This window comes from Macaca fascicularis, chromosome 3 (genome assembly GCF_037993035.2).
Source record: "Macaca fascicularis isolate 582-1 chromosome 3, T2T-MFA8v1.1".
NCBI lineage: Eukaryota > Metazoa > Chordata > Mammalia > Primates > Cercopithecidae > Macaca > Macaca fascicularis.
In genome coordinates, this window is record NC_088377.1 from 149,112,965 (window position 1) to 149,130,341 (window position 17,377).

The 17,377-nt window shown below is 37.9% G+C and overlaps 1 protein-coding gene across 33 annotated transcripts in view; it reads left to right on the forward strand.

The window, feature by feature from the left end:
* Positions 1-17,377, forward strand: part of LOC102116116 (B cell receptor associated protein 29) — a 59,947-nt gene that overhangs the window by 10,243 nt on the left and 32,327 nt on the right. For 21 of the 33 annotated variants that reach the window (XR_012432782.1, XR_012432783.1, XM_045387491.3 and 18 more), the window contains 4 exons: positions 1,224-1,346; positions 2,403-2,629; positions 6,815-6,920; positions 10,058-10,158. Coding sequence is in view for 30 of the 33 variants with exons in the window: in XM_045387491.3 (XP_045243426.1) it covers positions 1,224-1,346; positions 2,403-2,629; positions 6,815-6,920; positions 10,058-10,158 (557 nt within the window). In the remaining 3 variants the exon portion in view is untranslated. Of the gene's footprint in view, positions 1-1,223; positions 1,347-2,402; positions 2,630-3,346; positions 3,976-5,991; positions 6,143-6,319; positions 6,376-6,814; positions 6,921-10,057; positions 10,159-17,377 lie in introns of those variants that run through there. The other 12 variants (XM_074035792.1, XM_074035790.1, XM_074035793.1 and 9 more) reach the window with 4 other exon arrangements.

Below are 17,377 nucleotides of genomic sequence, written 5' to 3' on the forward strand. Positions count from 1 at the left end.
GAAAATATAGGGAAATATAATTTAGGAACATAAATTCAAAGGTCTTTTCTGATGACTGAAACGATGTATAGACAGGTGTTTTGTCTCCCTTCACCAATAGAATTTTTATGTGGCTGTGCCTTGAATCTCATCCATAAGTAGTTATATGAGAATCTAATATTTACGGCAATCCCTAAAATGTATTTTTACTGTCATGTCAGATATGCTTGCTCTGAAAACAGATTGTTTGACTTAGGAAATCACCATATATTTCCTCCTAATTAATTCTCCTTATAAAAATACCTTATTATAATCACCTTTTCTTTCTATACCACAGTTATTTGGTTGGGTTTAAGTAACTGCGTGTTGATAGGATGTACTTAATTTGACAATAATATTTCTTTTTTTTTTTTTTTTTTTTGAGACGGAGTTTCCCAAATCGGAGTGCAGTGGTGCCGTCTGGGCTCACCACAACCACCGCCTCCGAGTTTCAAGCAATTCTCCTGCCTCAGCCTCCCGAGTAGCTGGGATTACAGGCATGCACCACCATGCCCGGCTAATTTTGTATTTTTGGTAGAGGCGGGGTTTCTCTGTGTTGGTCAGGCTGGTCGCGAACTCCCAACCTCAGGTGATCTACCCGCTTCGGCCTCCCAAAGTCCTGGGATTACAGACCTGAGCCACCGCACCTGTCCTGACAATAATAGTTCTACTGTACTGGCACTGTAGTAGATTATCAGTAATTCAAAATGTGTCCACAGAATAAAAGCAAAGTTGTTAAGTATAGCGTAATCTAAATCAGATGAGACATATTTGTATACTCATTAGGAGAGTTAAATAAGCTGTTTAGTGGTATTGGAATGCTGTAGGCCAAAACTATCTTTCTACTATTGAGACTAATAAAACCTCATTATGTACAATAAACATCAAATTTGGAATTTTTGAAATCTGAAGTCATTGCAATTAATTACTTGAAATATTTAAACCTGTTTTGGTTGAATGACTTTTAACTTAATATTCTCACTTGCCAATGAAAACCATTTCTCCTGAGTACTTTTTGATCTGGGAACATGTTTTCCTAATCTCATATTGATCCACTTAGAAATGTTGAACCTATGAATTTTTTAAATCTGCTTCTATTCTAGATCACTAGAGAAATGGATGCACTTATATTTCATTGCTTTCAGAATTTTGTCTTCTCTTCCAGTTATTTATAATTCACTTGTTCATATGTTTGCTTTACAAAGGTGGGCAATGGCAGAAGGTTATGGGGCTTGCTTAATAAACAAGCCAGAGCTTGTTCGAGATATGGTGAAACAAGTAAGAAATCAAGTGGAAACCCCTGGATTTTCAGTTTCTATTAAAATAAGGTAAAGACAATATTTCAATCTATTGATACGATCATCCGTTACTTAGGAAATAAAAGATTATTCCTTTTGTCTGATGCTGTTAGGAGTGTCTATCCTAAATAAATTGGTAGCTGGTGTATGGAAGTGTTGAAAATAAGACATTTAGTAAAAGAATATATACCATAATTTTCATGTATAGTCCTGAAAAACTTCCTCTTGTACTTTTAACGAAAGTTAAAGCCTCCCTTTATTGTAAGTCTCACCAAACTTTCAACTTTAGCTATGTAGTATTTAATGTTAAGAAACATTACTGGTGCCAAGTATAGAAAACAGGAAAAATATTTGCACTAAAATTTCACAATGAAAAGAAAATAAACCAGGAATCAGTTTTTCCGTGACAGGTTGAAAACATACTTCTTTTTTTAAGACAGTGTCTCACCCTGTTGCCCAGGCTGGAGTGTAATGGCACGATCTTGGCTCACTGCAACCCCTGCCTCCCAGGTTCAAGCAATTCTCATGCCTCAGCCTCTCAAGTAGTTGGGATTACAGGCGTGTGTCACCACATCTCGCTAATTTTTGTATTTTTTAGTAGTGACGAGGTTTCCCCATGTTGGCCAGGCCAGTCTGGAGCTCCTGGCCTCAAGTGATCCACCTGCCTCAGCCTCTCAAAGTGCTGGGATTACAGGAGTGAGTCACCGTGCCCAGCCTGAAAACATATTTCAAGATAAAGTATTATGTTCTCCCACTTGGCGATGGGGGCATGCACAGCAAATATTAAGGTTTAAATTCATCTGTGACAGTACTTTCATGGCTCTTTGATTTATCAAAGCCAAAGCATAGAAGCACTAGGTCTAAGATAAAACTTTTTTGTCCTTTGTTGTCAGTAGTGAAATAGCTAAATTTGAGGTCTTGAGTAGGAACTGATCCCTGAAGAAAACCTTGCTGATAATGACATATAGTAATAATATGATATAGCAAATCTAACTAATTTAGTAGATGAAATATCATTTTAGTCAGTTAATGTTAGCATTAAGATTTGTGTGCTGTGAACAGATAAATATAATTTTGAAATTGTAGGATCCATGATGACCTTAAAAGAACGGTAGATCTTTGTCGAAAGGCTGAAGCAACAGGAGTTTCATGGATTACAGTCCATGGAAGAACTGCTGAAGAAAGACATCAGCCAGTGCACTACGATTCCATTAAAATAATTAAGGAAAATATGTCTATACCTGTGATTGCTAATGGAGACATCAGAAGCTTAAAGGAAGCAGAAAATGTGTGGCAGATTACTGGGACAGATGGTAAGAAATAAATACTTGGGTTCTTTTAATTGGGAAGAAATGAGAGTGGGGAAGTAATGTTAATTTGATTTTCATTTGTTTTGTTTAACATTAAGCCATATTTTCCCATTGTACTGTTTTAAGCTAAGCAATTTATTAAAATGATGTTAAGTTTTCTACCTGGAAAAACATGGATTATCTTAACTGGGATAAATTAATTCAGTTACTTTTCTGACGCCATCCTATCTAGTGACCAGTGAAGAATTTTCTAGATAGCCTACTAGTAAAATAAAGCACCTAGAAATGAGAGTAAGTGAACTCGAGAATGATAAGAGCTAAAAGAACCCCAGAACTGCTGTGCAGTTTCATTATTTCCTTAAATTATTGGCATGCCAAGCCCTGTGATTGCTAGATGGGAGAATATAGATAAACTGAACTTTAAGCAGCCCAATTTATGACAGTCTAGATTTACCCTAAAGAAAAAGTAAAGACTAACTGTTTAATGTAAAAATCTTTAAAAAATAAAGATTTCTATAAGTACATTTAAACTTTCCTGGTTTACAAAAGGTACCAAAATTAATTCTTTTGTAATTGAATTAAACATACTAATGTAATAAAGGCATCACAAAACCTTGGTGATAATACTTTTAAAAAAAAATTCTGTTTGCTTCATTGAGCTTGAACTAATAACCAGGGGTTCTTAATGTATGGACAAATATGGTGTGCTTTAATTTGTAGGTGTGATGGTTGCAAGAGGACTCTTAGCAAACCCGGCCATGTTTGCTGGATATGAGGAAACCCCACTGAAATGCATCTGGGACTGGGTTGATATTGCTCTTGAACTCGGGACTCCTTACATGTGTTTCCATCAACATTTAATGTACATGATGGAAAAGATAACTTCAAGGCAGGAAAAAAGGGTATTTAATGCTCTGTCAAGCACGTCAGCAATCATAGATTACCTTACAGACCATTATGGCATTTGACTAGACTTCCCAAATAATTTTAATATATACTTTTAGACCCACAGTGAAACCACAGGTCATATTTTGTACCTTAAACTAGTAGCTCCCAAATTTTAGTATAAAAACAATCCCTGGGAGCATTTTTTAACAATCAGTCATAGACCCCACCCTCAGAGATTCTGATTCGGTAGATCTGGGGTAGACCCAGAAATGTGCAGTTTAAAGAAAATTCCCGGTAGTTCAGACATCCTCATCATCCTAGGCAAACACTGACAAATACTGCTCTGAGTACTGTTATATAGATATTAGGGGGATGGGTAGAGTGGGAATTTTTTCCTAAAGGAATCATGTTTTATCATGTTTTTAACATTTTAAAATAAAATTTATTTCAATACTAAGAAAGTATGGCTCATGGTATCTATAAGGTAACAAGAAGTATGCAGGTGCAAAAAAGTGGTGGAACAAATACCAACATCCATCCAAAATGAAAAAGAACAGGAAATTCTGAATAGAATTGCACTCAGAACTTATCTTAAAAATTCCAATTGGTTAATGACATTAAATTTGGTACATTTCAAAACTTCTAGCTCCTCCAAAGATTGAAAGCTTAATAAATAATACCTGCTACCTAAAAAGATAAAATTAACTGCAATCTACCATATCTTAAGTATAGGAAATTTGATAGCCAAGCTGGAGATGATTATATATTTGAAATATTTCCTAGAGAATAGTAACCAGGTTTTGTTTTTAATTTTAAAACCTAATTTTCATACTCTCTGTTTAATGATATTACTTTTATGCCTCTCAGCAGTTGATTGTAACTTTAAAGTCCCATGGTTTGGGAGTGTTATTAATAGATTTTGTTACCGGTGGGCATGCACTGCAAGAATTAAGTATCTCAGACTGAAATAAAACAGTTCGTAATTAAAGTATTATTTATTTTGCCAACATGAAAACTGTTATAAGGAAATAATTATGTAAAACTGTTTAATTCGCGTTTGGGAATATTGAATGAATCCATTTTAACGTAAGCACCGTGGTGCCATCTTTTTTCTCAGTACATTCTGTTTTCACTTTTCAGTTAATGTATTTTTTTTTAAAGATAACTGACTTTTTCATTTTCTATGAATACTGTACAAAACAGGGAGGTATGGTCAGAACTCTGAATTGAATTACCCTAGTGTTGTGAGCACAGCATCATCACTAGAGTAATGTGCTCGGTGTTTGGAAGGAACCAGTGTGGAAGTTCTAACACTTTTGATTAAAAGTAACTTCCTGGCCGGGCGCGGTGGCTCACGCCTGTAATCCCAGCACTTTGGGAGGCCAAGGCTGGCAGATCACGAGGTCAGGAGATGGAGACCATCCTAGATAACATGGTGAAACCCCATCTCTACTAAAAATATAAAAAAATTAGCTGGGCGTGGTGGCGGGCACCTGTAGTCCCAGCTACTCGGGAGACTGAGGCAGGAGAATGGTGTGAACCTGGGAGGTGAAGCTTGCAGTGAGCCAAGATTGCACCACTGCACTCCAGCCTGGGCGACAGAGCAAGATTCGTCTCAAAAAAAAAAAAAAAAGTTTCTTCCTGGCTGGGCGCAGTGGCTCACACCTGTAATCCCAACAGTTTGGGAGGCCAAGGCAGACAGATCACTTGAGTCCAGGAGTTCGAGACCAGCCTGGCTAAAATGGTGAAACCCTGTCTCTACTAAAAATACAACAATTAGCTAGACATGGTGGCAGGCGCCTGTAATCCCAGCCACTCAGGAGACTGGGGCCAGAGAATCGCTTGAACCTGGGAGGCAGAGGCTACAGTGAGCCGAGATCGCACCGCCACAATACAACCTGGGTGACAGACAGAGGGAGACTCCATCTCAAAAAAAAAAAGAAAAAAAATCTTCCTTACAGTTATGTTCAAAGTCTGTGTTTTCTATTTTTCTGTTACACGTGATCCAGATTATTGGTGATAAATTCAGAAAAAGAACAAACTTAAATGTGTTTTTGAATGTTTTATATTCTATCATTATCCATTTTCAGCATTTGTTTACTATTCCCCAAGTAATTGTAACCAGGATAGTACTTTTATTAAATTCCTGATACGTTGTCAATATTGAAAAAACTCTTCAACAATTTAAATGTACATGCACAGTTTGAAAAACTGGAAAATAGTAATTAAAAGAATATCCCCATACCCACCTTTCGTACCAGTCCCCAAACATCACGCTAAAGTTGACTGCCTCTTGCCAGCCCATGGACGGGAATGGGAACGCCTACGGAATATGTTGTGATACTACAGTTGATCCTACCTTCTCCAGAACAAAATGCTGCACGACCACCTCATCCTGGCCCCTTATCAAATGATAGCTTAATTCTGGACACAAACAGTTCCCACTATAAAAAGAGAGGAGGTGACCGGAAAGGAGTGCGTCTTAAGCGCGTTCGCTGAATTTGCATCACCCAATCCAGCCCCGGCGCCCGGCCCGGCTCCCTAGACCTGCACCCCGCGCGCCCTCCAGCCGGGGCTGCACTTAGTCTGCCGTCCTAAAGAAGTTGCGCTCCGATCCCCAAGCATCAGGTCAAAAGTCTAATTCATGCTCTGACTCCTCCGCCAATTAGAAAACAATTGTTGCCCATATACGTGGTCGCGCCGCCTGTGACTTCAGACGGGACGGGCCCGCGGGCGGGAAGCCTGCGGGGCGGGAGGCTGGGTGGGGCCCTGGCTCCCCTCCCCCGCCCGGCCGCGGCGTCTGACGTCCCGCGCGTCGGCTGCCGCGGAGCAGCGCGGGGAGCCAGGCGGGCAGCCGGCGGGTAAGGGCGACCGCGACCCGGGGACCCGTGGGGCGCTAGGCCGCGGAGGGAGAGCGCCGCTCCCTGGTCTGCAGAACCCCGCGGGGCTGGCCCTGCCCGGTCCGCGGAGCGGTGGTCGAGGGCCCGCGGCGCCTTCTGGGAGCGGGAGGGCCGGGAAGCCGGGCGTTGGTGGAGGGTGGCGTTGGGCTTCTGTCGCCGCGAAGCTGGCGGAAAAGACAGTGGCCAGCGGGCCGCCTCGCCGGGTCCCACGACTCCCAGGGAGGTAGCCACCCGCTTCCCGGGCCACCCTTTCCCCCTTCCTGACCGGGGTCCGTGCCGGCCCCCCAGGTGCGGGAAGGTGGGACACGGTCCTTCCCCCGGACAAAAACGCTGCGCCTCGGGGCATTGAACGGTTTTGTTTGAAAGGAAGCAAGATAAAAATAAGCGTTTCTCCATTTAGGTGAAGAAAAAAAAATGACACTCCAGTGGGCGGCAGTGGCAACCTTTCTTTATGCCGAAATAGGACTCATTTTAATCTTCTGCCTACCTTTTATTCCTCCTCAGAGGTAGGAAATCTTCAAATCGTTAACTATGATAAATATTGGATCGCTCCTAATGTAAAATGAAAAAAGTTTTCTGAGCATTAAAAAGTTTAGAAAGTCTTTGAAAATACACACACCTAACGAATTAGGTAGTATATAATGGCAATATTAAAATAACATTTTATATAAAACTCTGTTACGTGTACAGGTGAAATAACTTTTTCTTCCCTTCTAAAAGGAAAGGGGCCTATGCTTTTGATTCTGTTGATTACAGATATAATAAAGCAACAGTTATACTTTTAACACCTGCCCTGCCTTGTCTCAGGTTTTACCTTTGTTTTATGGCCCTGAATTGGAGCCATGAATTAAATAAATGTAAGTGGATAAATCATGTTTGCAGTACAGCTTAGGTGTAAAAGTGTTTCATTGAGGCACTGGAACAGCAATTTAGAAACCAAAGCCAATAAATTATTCTTAGTTTTGGCCTATGTAACCGATAAATAGTTTCATTAATGTTTAATGACAATTTTACTACTTTTGGGTTCACATAAAATTAACGAATGTCTATTAAAAGTGCTGAATGTAAAAAGTATCACAACCATGTATTAGCTTTAGTTCTTTAGTGACGGATCTAAATAGTCCCAGCTACTCGGGAGGCTGAAGCAGGAGAATGGCGTGAACCCGGGGGGTCGGAGCTTGCAGTGAGCGGAGATCGCGCCACTGCACTCCAGCCTGGGCGACAGAGCAAGACTCCGTCTCAAAAAAAAAAAAAAAAAAGAACCAAGTACAGTGTTTCAAGCCAAGCACTGGCTCATTTTACCCTTGAAATAATCTACTTTTTAGTCGTTTAGTTTTAGATCCAGAAATTTGATAGTATGAATGGGGAAATGCACACGTAATAAAAATGTTGCAAGACATTTGTTCATATTCCTGGCATAAAAGAAAATCTTTCGTAAATGAGATCCTAGAGATAACTCACTAAAGTGTAGTAAAATCCCAGGAGGACTGGGAGAAACTTCAAGAAGTTTTACCTTACCTCAGCGTCCAAATAGTCTTTCACAACTCCTAACTTGCTCCTTACCTGCCTGGATTTCTGCTCTCTTCTGTCCTTCTCTATCAGCTAAGCTAAGCTCAGTACGTTGTTTCTTACTAAAGAAAAAAAATTGAATCATCCTGTAGGGTCTTTGATCTTATTTGATCCATCCCACCCATGTTCTATAGATCGCATACTGCAACCCAGGAGGGCAAGTAGCCTAAGGTTACCTAGCTGGTAAGTGACAGGTTCTAGATAAAAATCTGGCTCTTAGTCCAGTGTTCTTTCTACTCCGTCATGCTGCCTCTCATCCTGTAGGTTTTGTTTCAAACTCAGTAACACCCTGTTTTGCTTTTTAGTAGTATTTGCAATGATAGAATCCTATATATTCAAGAGAAAGAAAGATCTTGTGTGTAAACATCTAATTTATAGATAAGACTTAAGGGTTTGCAAAGAAGAAAAAATTGTAAGTTGATCTTTTCTCCATCAGAGTGATCTGTAAGTTATGGATCAATATTTTTCTTCCTGCCAAATAAAAATTTTACCCATCCTGATCAAGTGGCTGTTAGATAGATGTGTGTATATTTGCACATGATATATAAATGTATTCTCATGTACAAATATAAAGAAAATACGGTATGTATGCACGCAGATCATTTATAATGTGCCCTAACTATGTGTGTATCCACATCTTTTTATTTTATATGTGTATCACCATAATCTTTAAGAAAATATTTCATCATTTAGTCTCTATTATTTTCTTACATAACCCAGTGGTTAAAGGCACATGCTCAGAAATCAGGTCACCTATAACTGCATGATACTAACCCTGGGCATGCTCTTGATCCTCTCTGATCTGTTTCCCCATCTGTAAAATGGAGATAGTACTAGTGTCTACCTCATATGGTAGTTGTTGTAATTAAATGAGATAAAACATGTAAAAATACTTAGAACCATAATATAGTGAGAACATAATATGTTGTAACTCTGATAACGTGCTCAAATGCTAGTTGTTCCCTATGGGAGGTCTCTTATGTTCCCTTTTACACCATACCAGACCTTGAAGAAATAAATAAATTTACATCTGGACCTAGATCAAGATATTACCACTTATGTTATCTTAAAAATATAAAATTTTATATTGCATAATTTAAATATTGGCTATATAAAATGCTTGGAATTGGAAGCAGAGACAAAAGGAACCGATTCATCTGTATGAATCTCCCTCACCCCACCAATTTCAAGTAAAGTTGTCCTAATCTTAAATCTTAAATTTGTCCTAATCTTAAAGTGAAACTTTTTTTTTCAACTTGTAAGTGCTTGAAGCGTAAGTGCTTACTACATTTTTCTGCCTCCTTTTGACTAAAGTGTTACTCATTTAAATTGCCCATGTACAATTGCATGATGGATTATTTTGTCACTCTGCCATTTACAACCCATGCTTTCTTACCACTGTCTTTGCTTATACTGTTCAATCCATCTAGACTACTTCCCCATCTCATTTCCTCTATGTTCACATCTTTATCTGTAGTAATTACATGGCTTTTTATATATATATAGTGTGTGTGTGTGTGAAAATTATCGTTACATAATTAAGATTTTTTCAATTTATGTATATAATACCTGGGTAATTTTTATAATTCCCTCATTGTTAAAGTAGAGAAACTTTTACTTGGAGGATATGTTAAAAGTGTACTATATAAAAATCAGTGTGTAGAGTTAGACCCCACTCCTGAAATGTTGCCAATTGTTAGAACAATATATCTTTGTTATTTCTAAGTCATTGCTCTGACCATGAAAAAGATACAGAGTAATAGCTTCTATCAACAATATAATATTTTACTACTGCAAGAATTCCTTTTTAAGGTTTTGCTCATGTGTGGTTTACTTTTAGAATATTTAAGCCACCAGACAGAGGATAATCAGATATCAGATTATTATTAAATTTGAAAGAGTTGTTTTTTAATTCATGAGATATTCTGTCTTGTCAGAATTAATAAATTTTAAAATTAAATTTCTGTAATTCTTTTTACTTGCTACACAATTACAAAAATGTTACTTCAGTATTTAGAAAGTATTTCAAAACTTTTAGTTTTTTTATACCTGATATAATTGTATTGCTTTACAGATGGCAGAAGATTTTTTCATTTAATGTCTGGGGTAAAATTGCAACTTTTTGGAATAAGGCTTTCCTTACCATTATCATCCTATTGATTGTTCTATTTCTAGGTAAGTACTAGATTCCTTCTTTGAATAAATATAACTCTATTGTTTGTTAAATGAATTTCTTTTTAATTAATAGAGTTGATGTTACAATTTGTGTACAGTTGACTTTATATAGTATATTGATACTACATAGCGTGGATACTGATATATTGATACACAGTTGATAGATCCTACCATTCTATATGTTCAAACTTAAGTTTCATCAGGGCACTGTGATTCTTAACTCCTTTTAGGTTATTTTAAGATTTAAATGCTGTATATTTATGCATACCTTGCTGTTCAGAGTCACCAGACTTTATTTTTCATGGTGTTGTCTCTCCTTTGTTACTGTGATGTCCTAGGCACCCAGGAGCTTAGCTGTTAGAAAGGCAAATAAAAGAATAGAATCGTCAGGCTCTCCAAGGACGTCTTAGATGCAGGGTGTGGATTTGGACTGGATTAAAAAATAAACATGGCCGGGCGCGGTGCCTCATACCTGTAATCCTAGCACTTTGAGAGGCCAAGGCGGGAGGATTGCCCGAGTTCAGGAGTTTGAGACTAGCCTGGGCAACATAGCAAAACCTTATCTTTACAAAAAATGTAAAAATTAGCCAGGTGTGGTGATGTGCACTTGTAGTCCCAGCTACTCTGGAGGCTGAGAGACTGGAGGATTGCTTGAGCCCAGAAGTTTAAGGTTGCAGTGAGCTATTGCACTCCAGCCTGAGCAATAGAGCAAGACCCTTCGTTTAAAAAAAAAAAAAAAAAAAAACAAAAAACAAAAAAACTGCAACATAGATTTGGGGACTACTGCAAAAATTTGAATATGGAGTGATTATATAATATTAGGGAATTTTTGTTAACTTTAGTTGTGATAACAGCATTGTTACATAACAGGGTCAGCAACCTATACAGCCTGTGGGCCAAATGCCTATTTTTGTAAATAAAGTTTTATTGGGAAATGACCATGCCCATTTGTTTATATAACGTCTATACTCGTTTTTCAGCATGTTTTAAATTTTCATGATAACTATATTTTAAAAATTAAAAGTAGACCTTTAGGTTCTTGTCAAACCAGAAGTTCCATGAGTCTTAATTATCACCATGTTTTTCTAGTTGTTGTTACTGAGCTCAGAGAGATTAAGTGACTTGTCTAAGATTACCCAGCTACTTCTTGAAATGCCCCTTCTTGCACAGAGTATGTTTTCCCTCAGAATTCCCTCAGAGTTGTTGTGTTGTTGGTGAAATAGGATTTAGAGAGGCAAACTTGGGCCCCTAACCGCCATCTTTGACACTGTTTTGTGAGAAAATGTCTTCTATGTTCCAAACCACCAACCTCTCAAATAGAATCCTCTTTATAAAACTAAGAACATCTGGCATGAGAAGGGATGGTATTGTCAAAAACAGAAAGGTATGAATGGTTTGTGCCTCTTTTCAAAATGTAAATATTTGTCTCGTGGTACATTATTAATGTTATGGATTGAATCTCTAGCCATATAACTAGTCACAACAAATCAGTAAAGAACAATAAGGAAAACCAGTTCCAGTTCTGCCACCAGCTAACTAAATGACCTTTGAAATGGCTTTTATTTTTCTGGGTTTGATTTATTCATCTTGTGAAATGAAGGGAGAGATGGAAATAATCTCTGCAGCTCCTAATTTTGTGATCTTCTAACTCTAAAATTATCACAAAAATTTGTACTGAAAACTGTCACTTATGTAAGGGAGGAGAGTTGTAGTGTAAGTTCTTTTGGTTACATTAGAAACAAACTTGGCTGGGCACGGTGGCTCGCCTCTGTAATCCCAGCACTTCAGAAGACCAAGGCGGGCAGATCAACCTGAGGTCGGGAATTCCAGACCAGCTTGGCCAATGTGGTGAAACCCCATCTCTACCAAAAATACAAAAGTTAGCCGGACATGGGGGCGCATGCCTGTAATCCCAGCTACTCAGGAGACTGAGGCAGGAGAATTGTTTGAACCCGAGAGGCAGAGGTTGCAGTGAGCCGAGATTGCGCCATTGCACTCCAGCCTGGGCAACAAGAGTGAAACTCCGTCTCAGAAAAAGAGAAATCAACTTGAACTCACTTGACCAAAAAAGGAAAAATTTGTAATAAAATTTGGGATTGTTGCAGAGTAGCCCAAGGAAGGAAGGAAGCCAAATTCCAGGGAAGGATTAGTACTTGGAACTGAAGTGTCCTTTTCTTGGCCATATGTTTTCCCTATATATACTTCATTCTTTTTTATTATGGACTCTAATATTCTGTCTATCGCCAAGGCAGTAAATGGGTACAGCACAGCTGCCAGGTGTTACCATTCCAGACATATGCAAGGATTAATTCATCGTCTCTGAATCCCAATTCCAAATCAAAGCAAAAAAATTGGACCAGCTAGCACCAGGTATCTACTCCTCATCTCCTATAACCAGGAGAGTCACCAGGGAGAATCATGACTGCTGGCTGAAGCCTACATCTTTGAGTAAACAGGGTAATTAATTCCCAGAGAACAAGGACATCATGGATAGTTCAGGCAGCCAGATAGGTGCTTATCCTCTAGGTCTCCATCCAAAATGGAGTAATGACACCTACTTTCATGTTTTAAGATTTAAATGCAGTAACATATGTAAAGTACAGACTCTGATGTTCCATTGCACAACAATGATGTAAATAATGCAAAACCAGTGGATTACTCGTGCTTAATTTATATTTTACTTTGAAATTTATTTCCTTTTTCTTGGTTATCTCTCTAAGTAAGGTAACTATTTTTTATACATTTTCTTTTTATTTGTATTTATTTATTTATTTATTTTTTGAGATGGGATCTCACTCTGTCACCCAGGCTGAAATGCAGTGGTGTGATCTCGGCTCACTGCAACCTCCACTTCCCGGGCTCCAGTAATTCTCCAGCTGCAGCCTCCCAAGTAGCTGGGACTATAGGGGAGAGCCACCAACCCCTGGCTAATTTTTGGGGTTTTTTGTGGAGACAGGGTTTTGTCATGTTGCCCAGGCTGGTCCCAAACTCCTAAGCTCAAAGCCATCCACCTACCTTGGCCTCCCAAAATGCTGGGATTACAGGCATGAGCCACTACACCCAGCCAAATAAGGCAGCTATTAAGAAGTATTTATAGTCTTAGAGCCAACACTAACTGAGTGTGTGCATACAAGTGTGTGTACATGTGTGTGTATTTTAGTTGCTGGTAAGAGACAGAATGGAAGTGGGAATTTCAAGAGTATGTTCAGTGTTAACAGAAATGCATCCCAGGAATTTGAAAATTTCCACAACTGATGTAAAATTGGATCATCTTCAAAGGTTTATAGAAAATTGACTATATGTCACATCCTTCCCTTATTGTTGACTCCATTCCATCTTTCAGACATAGTTACCTTGTTAGTATACAGGTGATATATTCTACAGGTAGGTTTACATGACCATTTACATTAATAAACCTTTTTAATATTATTGGTTAATCTTCAGCTTTTCTGCATAGTGGATCCAGGAGTATTAGTCCCATTTAATTACCAAGGATGATGCATCACAAAGAAGCATAACGATCCTTCATAGTACTCACTATCTGCCTACTCAAAATAAGTAGTAAATATATATTATCTTTGTTTATTGGTTTTTTTGTAGAGGTTGGCATCTTACTACATTATTGAGGCAATCTGAGAAATGACAAAGGGGAAATAGCCATTAAGATACAGGAAATTTTCTAAAGATCATTTAAGTGACTACTTTATATAACTATGCAAATAAATTGGAAAACCTAGATAAAATGTATAATTTTGTAGAAAAATATAATTTACCAAATGAACACCAATAGATATAGAAAATTTAAGCTGACTAATTTATATAGAAAAATTATAGAAAGTTATCAAAAAGGACCCCTATTTCAAAAAAAAAGCAAAAAACCAGATAGTTTTATAAGAAACCCTACTGCTTTCAGAAAACAGATATTACTACTGCTTCTGAAACTATTCTAGAATTTAAAGAAAGAAAACTTCAAATTTTACAGAGCTAGAAAAAAGCAAGCTCTAGAAGTGAAAATAAGTCAGAACAAATGAACTGAATAGTATATCAGATTGATATATACAACACAGAGAAAATAATTACTCTTGAACATAGTACTCTTAACTTTTTACCTCCCTGGTAGGGTACATTTTAAGAACCAAGAGGATTACAATGAAATCTGAAACTTTATAATAGTTTTGTTGTTGGTAATTTAAAAGCTGTTTTATGTATAGTGTAGCATCAAGCAAATGAGTACGTTCATGGTATTGGAAACTAAGACTTTCAGGAATAGATATGGCATACAAATATAAAGTCAAAAATTAAGAATTTTTTAAGTTTTAGAGTGATTTATTTGGGTTTTATTTTGGAGTATGGAAATGTGGAACTAGACAGAGGTGATAGTTGCACAGCATTGTGAATATACTAAGCACAACTGAATTGCTCACTTTAAAGTGTTTACTTTTATGTGATATGAATTTCACCTCAATAAGTTAAAACATAATTTTGTTAAAGACATAGGAGTCTGGCTTTGGTCATAGCAAAATAGATTGTATTAGACTATTTATCCTTTGTTAAAAATTATGAACCCTCAATAAAATACGAAAAAAGGTATTTGAAGGCCTGGTAGAGCAACCAAAAGCAGGCAGAAACTAGAGGGAAGTCAACCCTTAAAAGAAGGGAATCATACTGGTTGTGATCACATTTATATAGCCTTTCTTCCAACCGCTTTCCAGTCATGTGTCATAGACAACTGTATAGAACTCAAAGCAAAAAGACACTCTTACTGACAGAGGTCAGATAGATTAGAAAATAAAAGAGGTGTCTAAGAAAGGAGAGAACCCAAAAAGGGAACCCCAGAATCCACATGTAAACTCTTCTCAAATTCTTGCTTGACTCTTGAACCGTGGATGTATAGAAAAGATTCCAAGGAGCTCAATGGAAAAGGAACAGCCAGTGGAAAGCAGCAAGGCTGAGAAGAAATTTTGGCTGCTGGCCACCAAGGAGAGACAGTTTGGAGTATGAGCCTCATCACGTTAGAGGGGCTTGGTAAAGACCTTGAACCTTTCCACTAAAATCACAGAAGGGCTGCTCCTTAGGAATAGAGACTATATCCCAGGAACTAGAAATTTACTATAACTAAGACCTAAAGCAAAACAGACTTATGCTAAAAAAGGATAAAAATCAAACCTCTCCAAACAGCTGTAAACTGTACATCAGCAGTCCCCAGCCTTTTTGGCACCAGGGACCAGCTTACAGGTTTTCCATATGCAGGAGCAGGGGATGGTTTCAGGATGATTCAAGCACATTAAATTTGTTATACACTTCATTTATATTAATATTACATTGTAATATATAATGAAATAATTATGCAACTCACCATAATGTAGAATCACTGGGAGCCCTGAGGTTGTTTCCTGCAACTGGACATTCTTTTCTGGGGATGATGGGAGATGGTGGCAGATCATCAGGCATTAGATTTTCATAAGGAGCGTGCAACCTAGATTCCTTACATGCGCAGTTCACAGTAGGGCTTGCACTCCTATGAGAATCTAATGCCACCACTGATCTGATAGCTCAGGCAGTAATGTGAGAGATAAGGAGTGGCTGTAAATACAGATGAAGCTTTGCTCACTGGCCTGCCAATCACTTCCTGCTGTGCAGCCCAGTTCCTGACAGGCCATGGAGCAGTACAGGTGCATGGCTCTGGGGGTTGGGGACCCCTGCTGTACATAATCTTTGCAAGGGCACATGAATATACTAAACTCTGTTCACCAAGATACACTATATTCTGGGCCATAAAACAAGTCTCAGTAAATACAAAGGATTGAAATCCTACCAAGGATTGGAATCATATAGAGTATGGGGGTTTTGGTTTTGTTGTTTTATAGAGACAGACTTTTGCTTTGTTGCCCAGGCTGGTCTCAAACTCCTGGCCTCAAGTGATCTTCCTGTTCTCAAAATGCTGGTATTACAGATGAGAGCCACTGTGCCCAGCCCCTACAGAGTATGAAAATAGAAATCAGTAACAGAAATCTGGAAAACCTATACATGTTTGAAAAATTAAACAACACTTGTTAGTAATCCTTGGGTCAAAGAACTCACAAAGGAAATTAGAAAATATTTTAACTGAACAATAATGAAAATACAATATATTAAAGTTTGTAAGATGCCATTAAAGCACTGCTTAAAGGAAAAATTGTAGGTTTAAATATTTATTTTTTAAAAAGGTTTAAAATCAGTGATTTTAGTTTCCACCTTAATAATATCTACTCATTATATTGAATATTGACAGTGAAAAAAATAATATTCACTCAGTTTTTTAAAAAAGGTTAGCAGATTAGGGTTTAGAAGGAAACTTTCTCATTCTGATGAAGTTCTACTAAAATCCTCAAGCTAGCATCATACTTAAATATCAAAGGCTTCCCCCATAAGATTGGAAACAAGGCAAGGATATTCACCCTCTGTTTATTCATTTAAGTAATAGATGTCTTAGCCAGGATAATAATAAGTCATGAAAGAAATAGAAGGCATAAAGATTGCAAAGAAAGAAGTAAAACATCCTTATTTGCAGATGACACGATTATTTATATAGAAAATCCTGGCCTGGCACAGTGGCTCACTCCTGTAATTCCACCACTTTGGGAGGCTGAGGTGGGCAGATTGCTCAAGCTCAGGAGTTCCAGACCAGCCTGAGCAACATGGCAAAACCCCGTTTATACCAGGAAGTAGAAAAATTAGCCATGCATGGTGGCTCATGTTTATAGTCCCAGCTATTCAGAAGGCTGAGATGGGAGAGTTGCTTGAGCCTAAGAGGTCGAGGCTGCAGTGAGACGTGATCACACCACTGCACTCCAGCCTGGGTGACGAAGTGAGACCCTGTCTCAGAAAAAAAAAAAGAAAGAAAAAGAAAGAAAGAACCCTAAAGTATCTATAATAAAGCTATTATGTCAAAAAAATTAATATAGTGGGGTCACAAAATACAGGTGGGTCAGCGCACAAAAATTCAGTATATCAGTAATTGTATTTCTATACTATAAGCAGTAAACAATAGGCAAATGACATTTTTAAAAATTCCTTTTCTAAGTACACCAAGAAGCCTAAAAACCTTAGAAATAACTTTATAAAAGAGGCACAACAGCTCTATACAGAAAAGTACAAAAACATTGCTGAAAGAAGTTAAAGAAGATCAAAACAAATGGGGATTTTTTATCAGTTGGAATACTCAATATTATTAAAATGT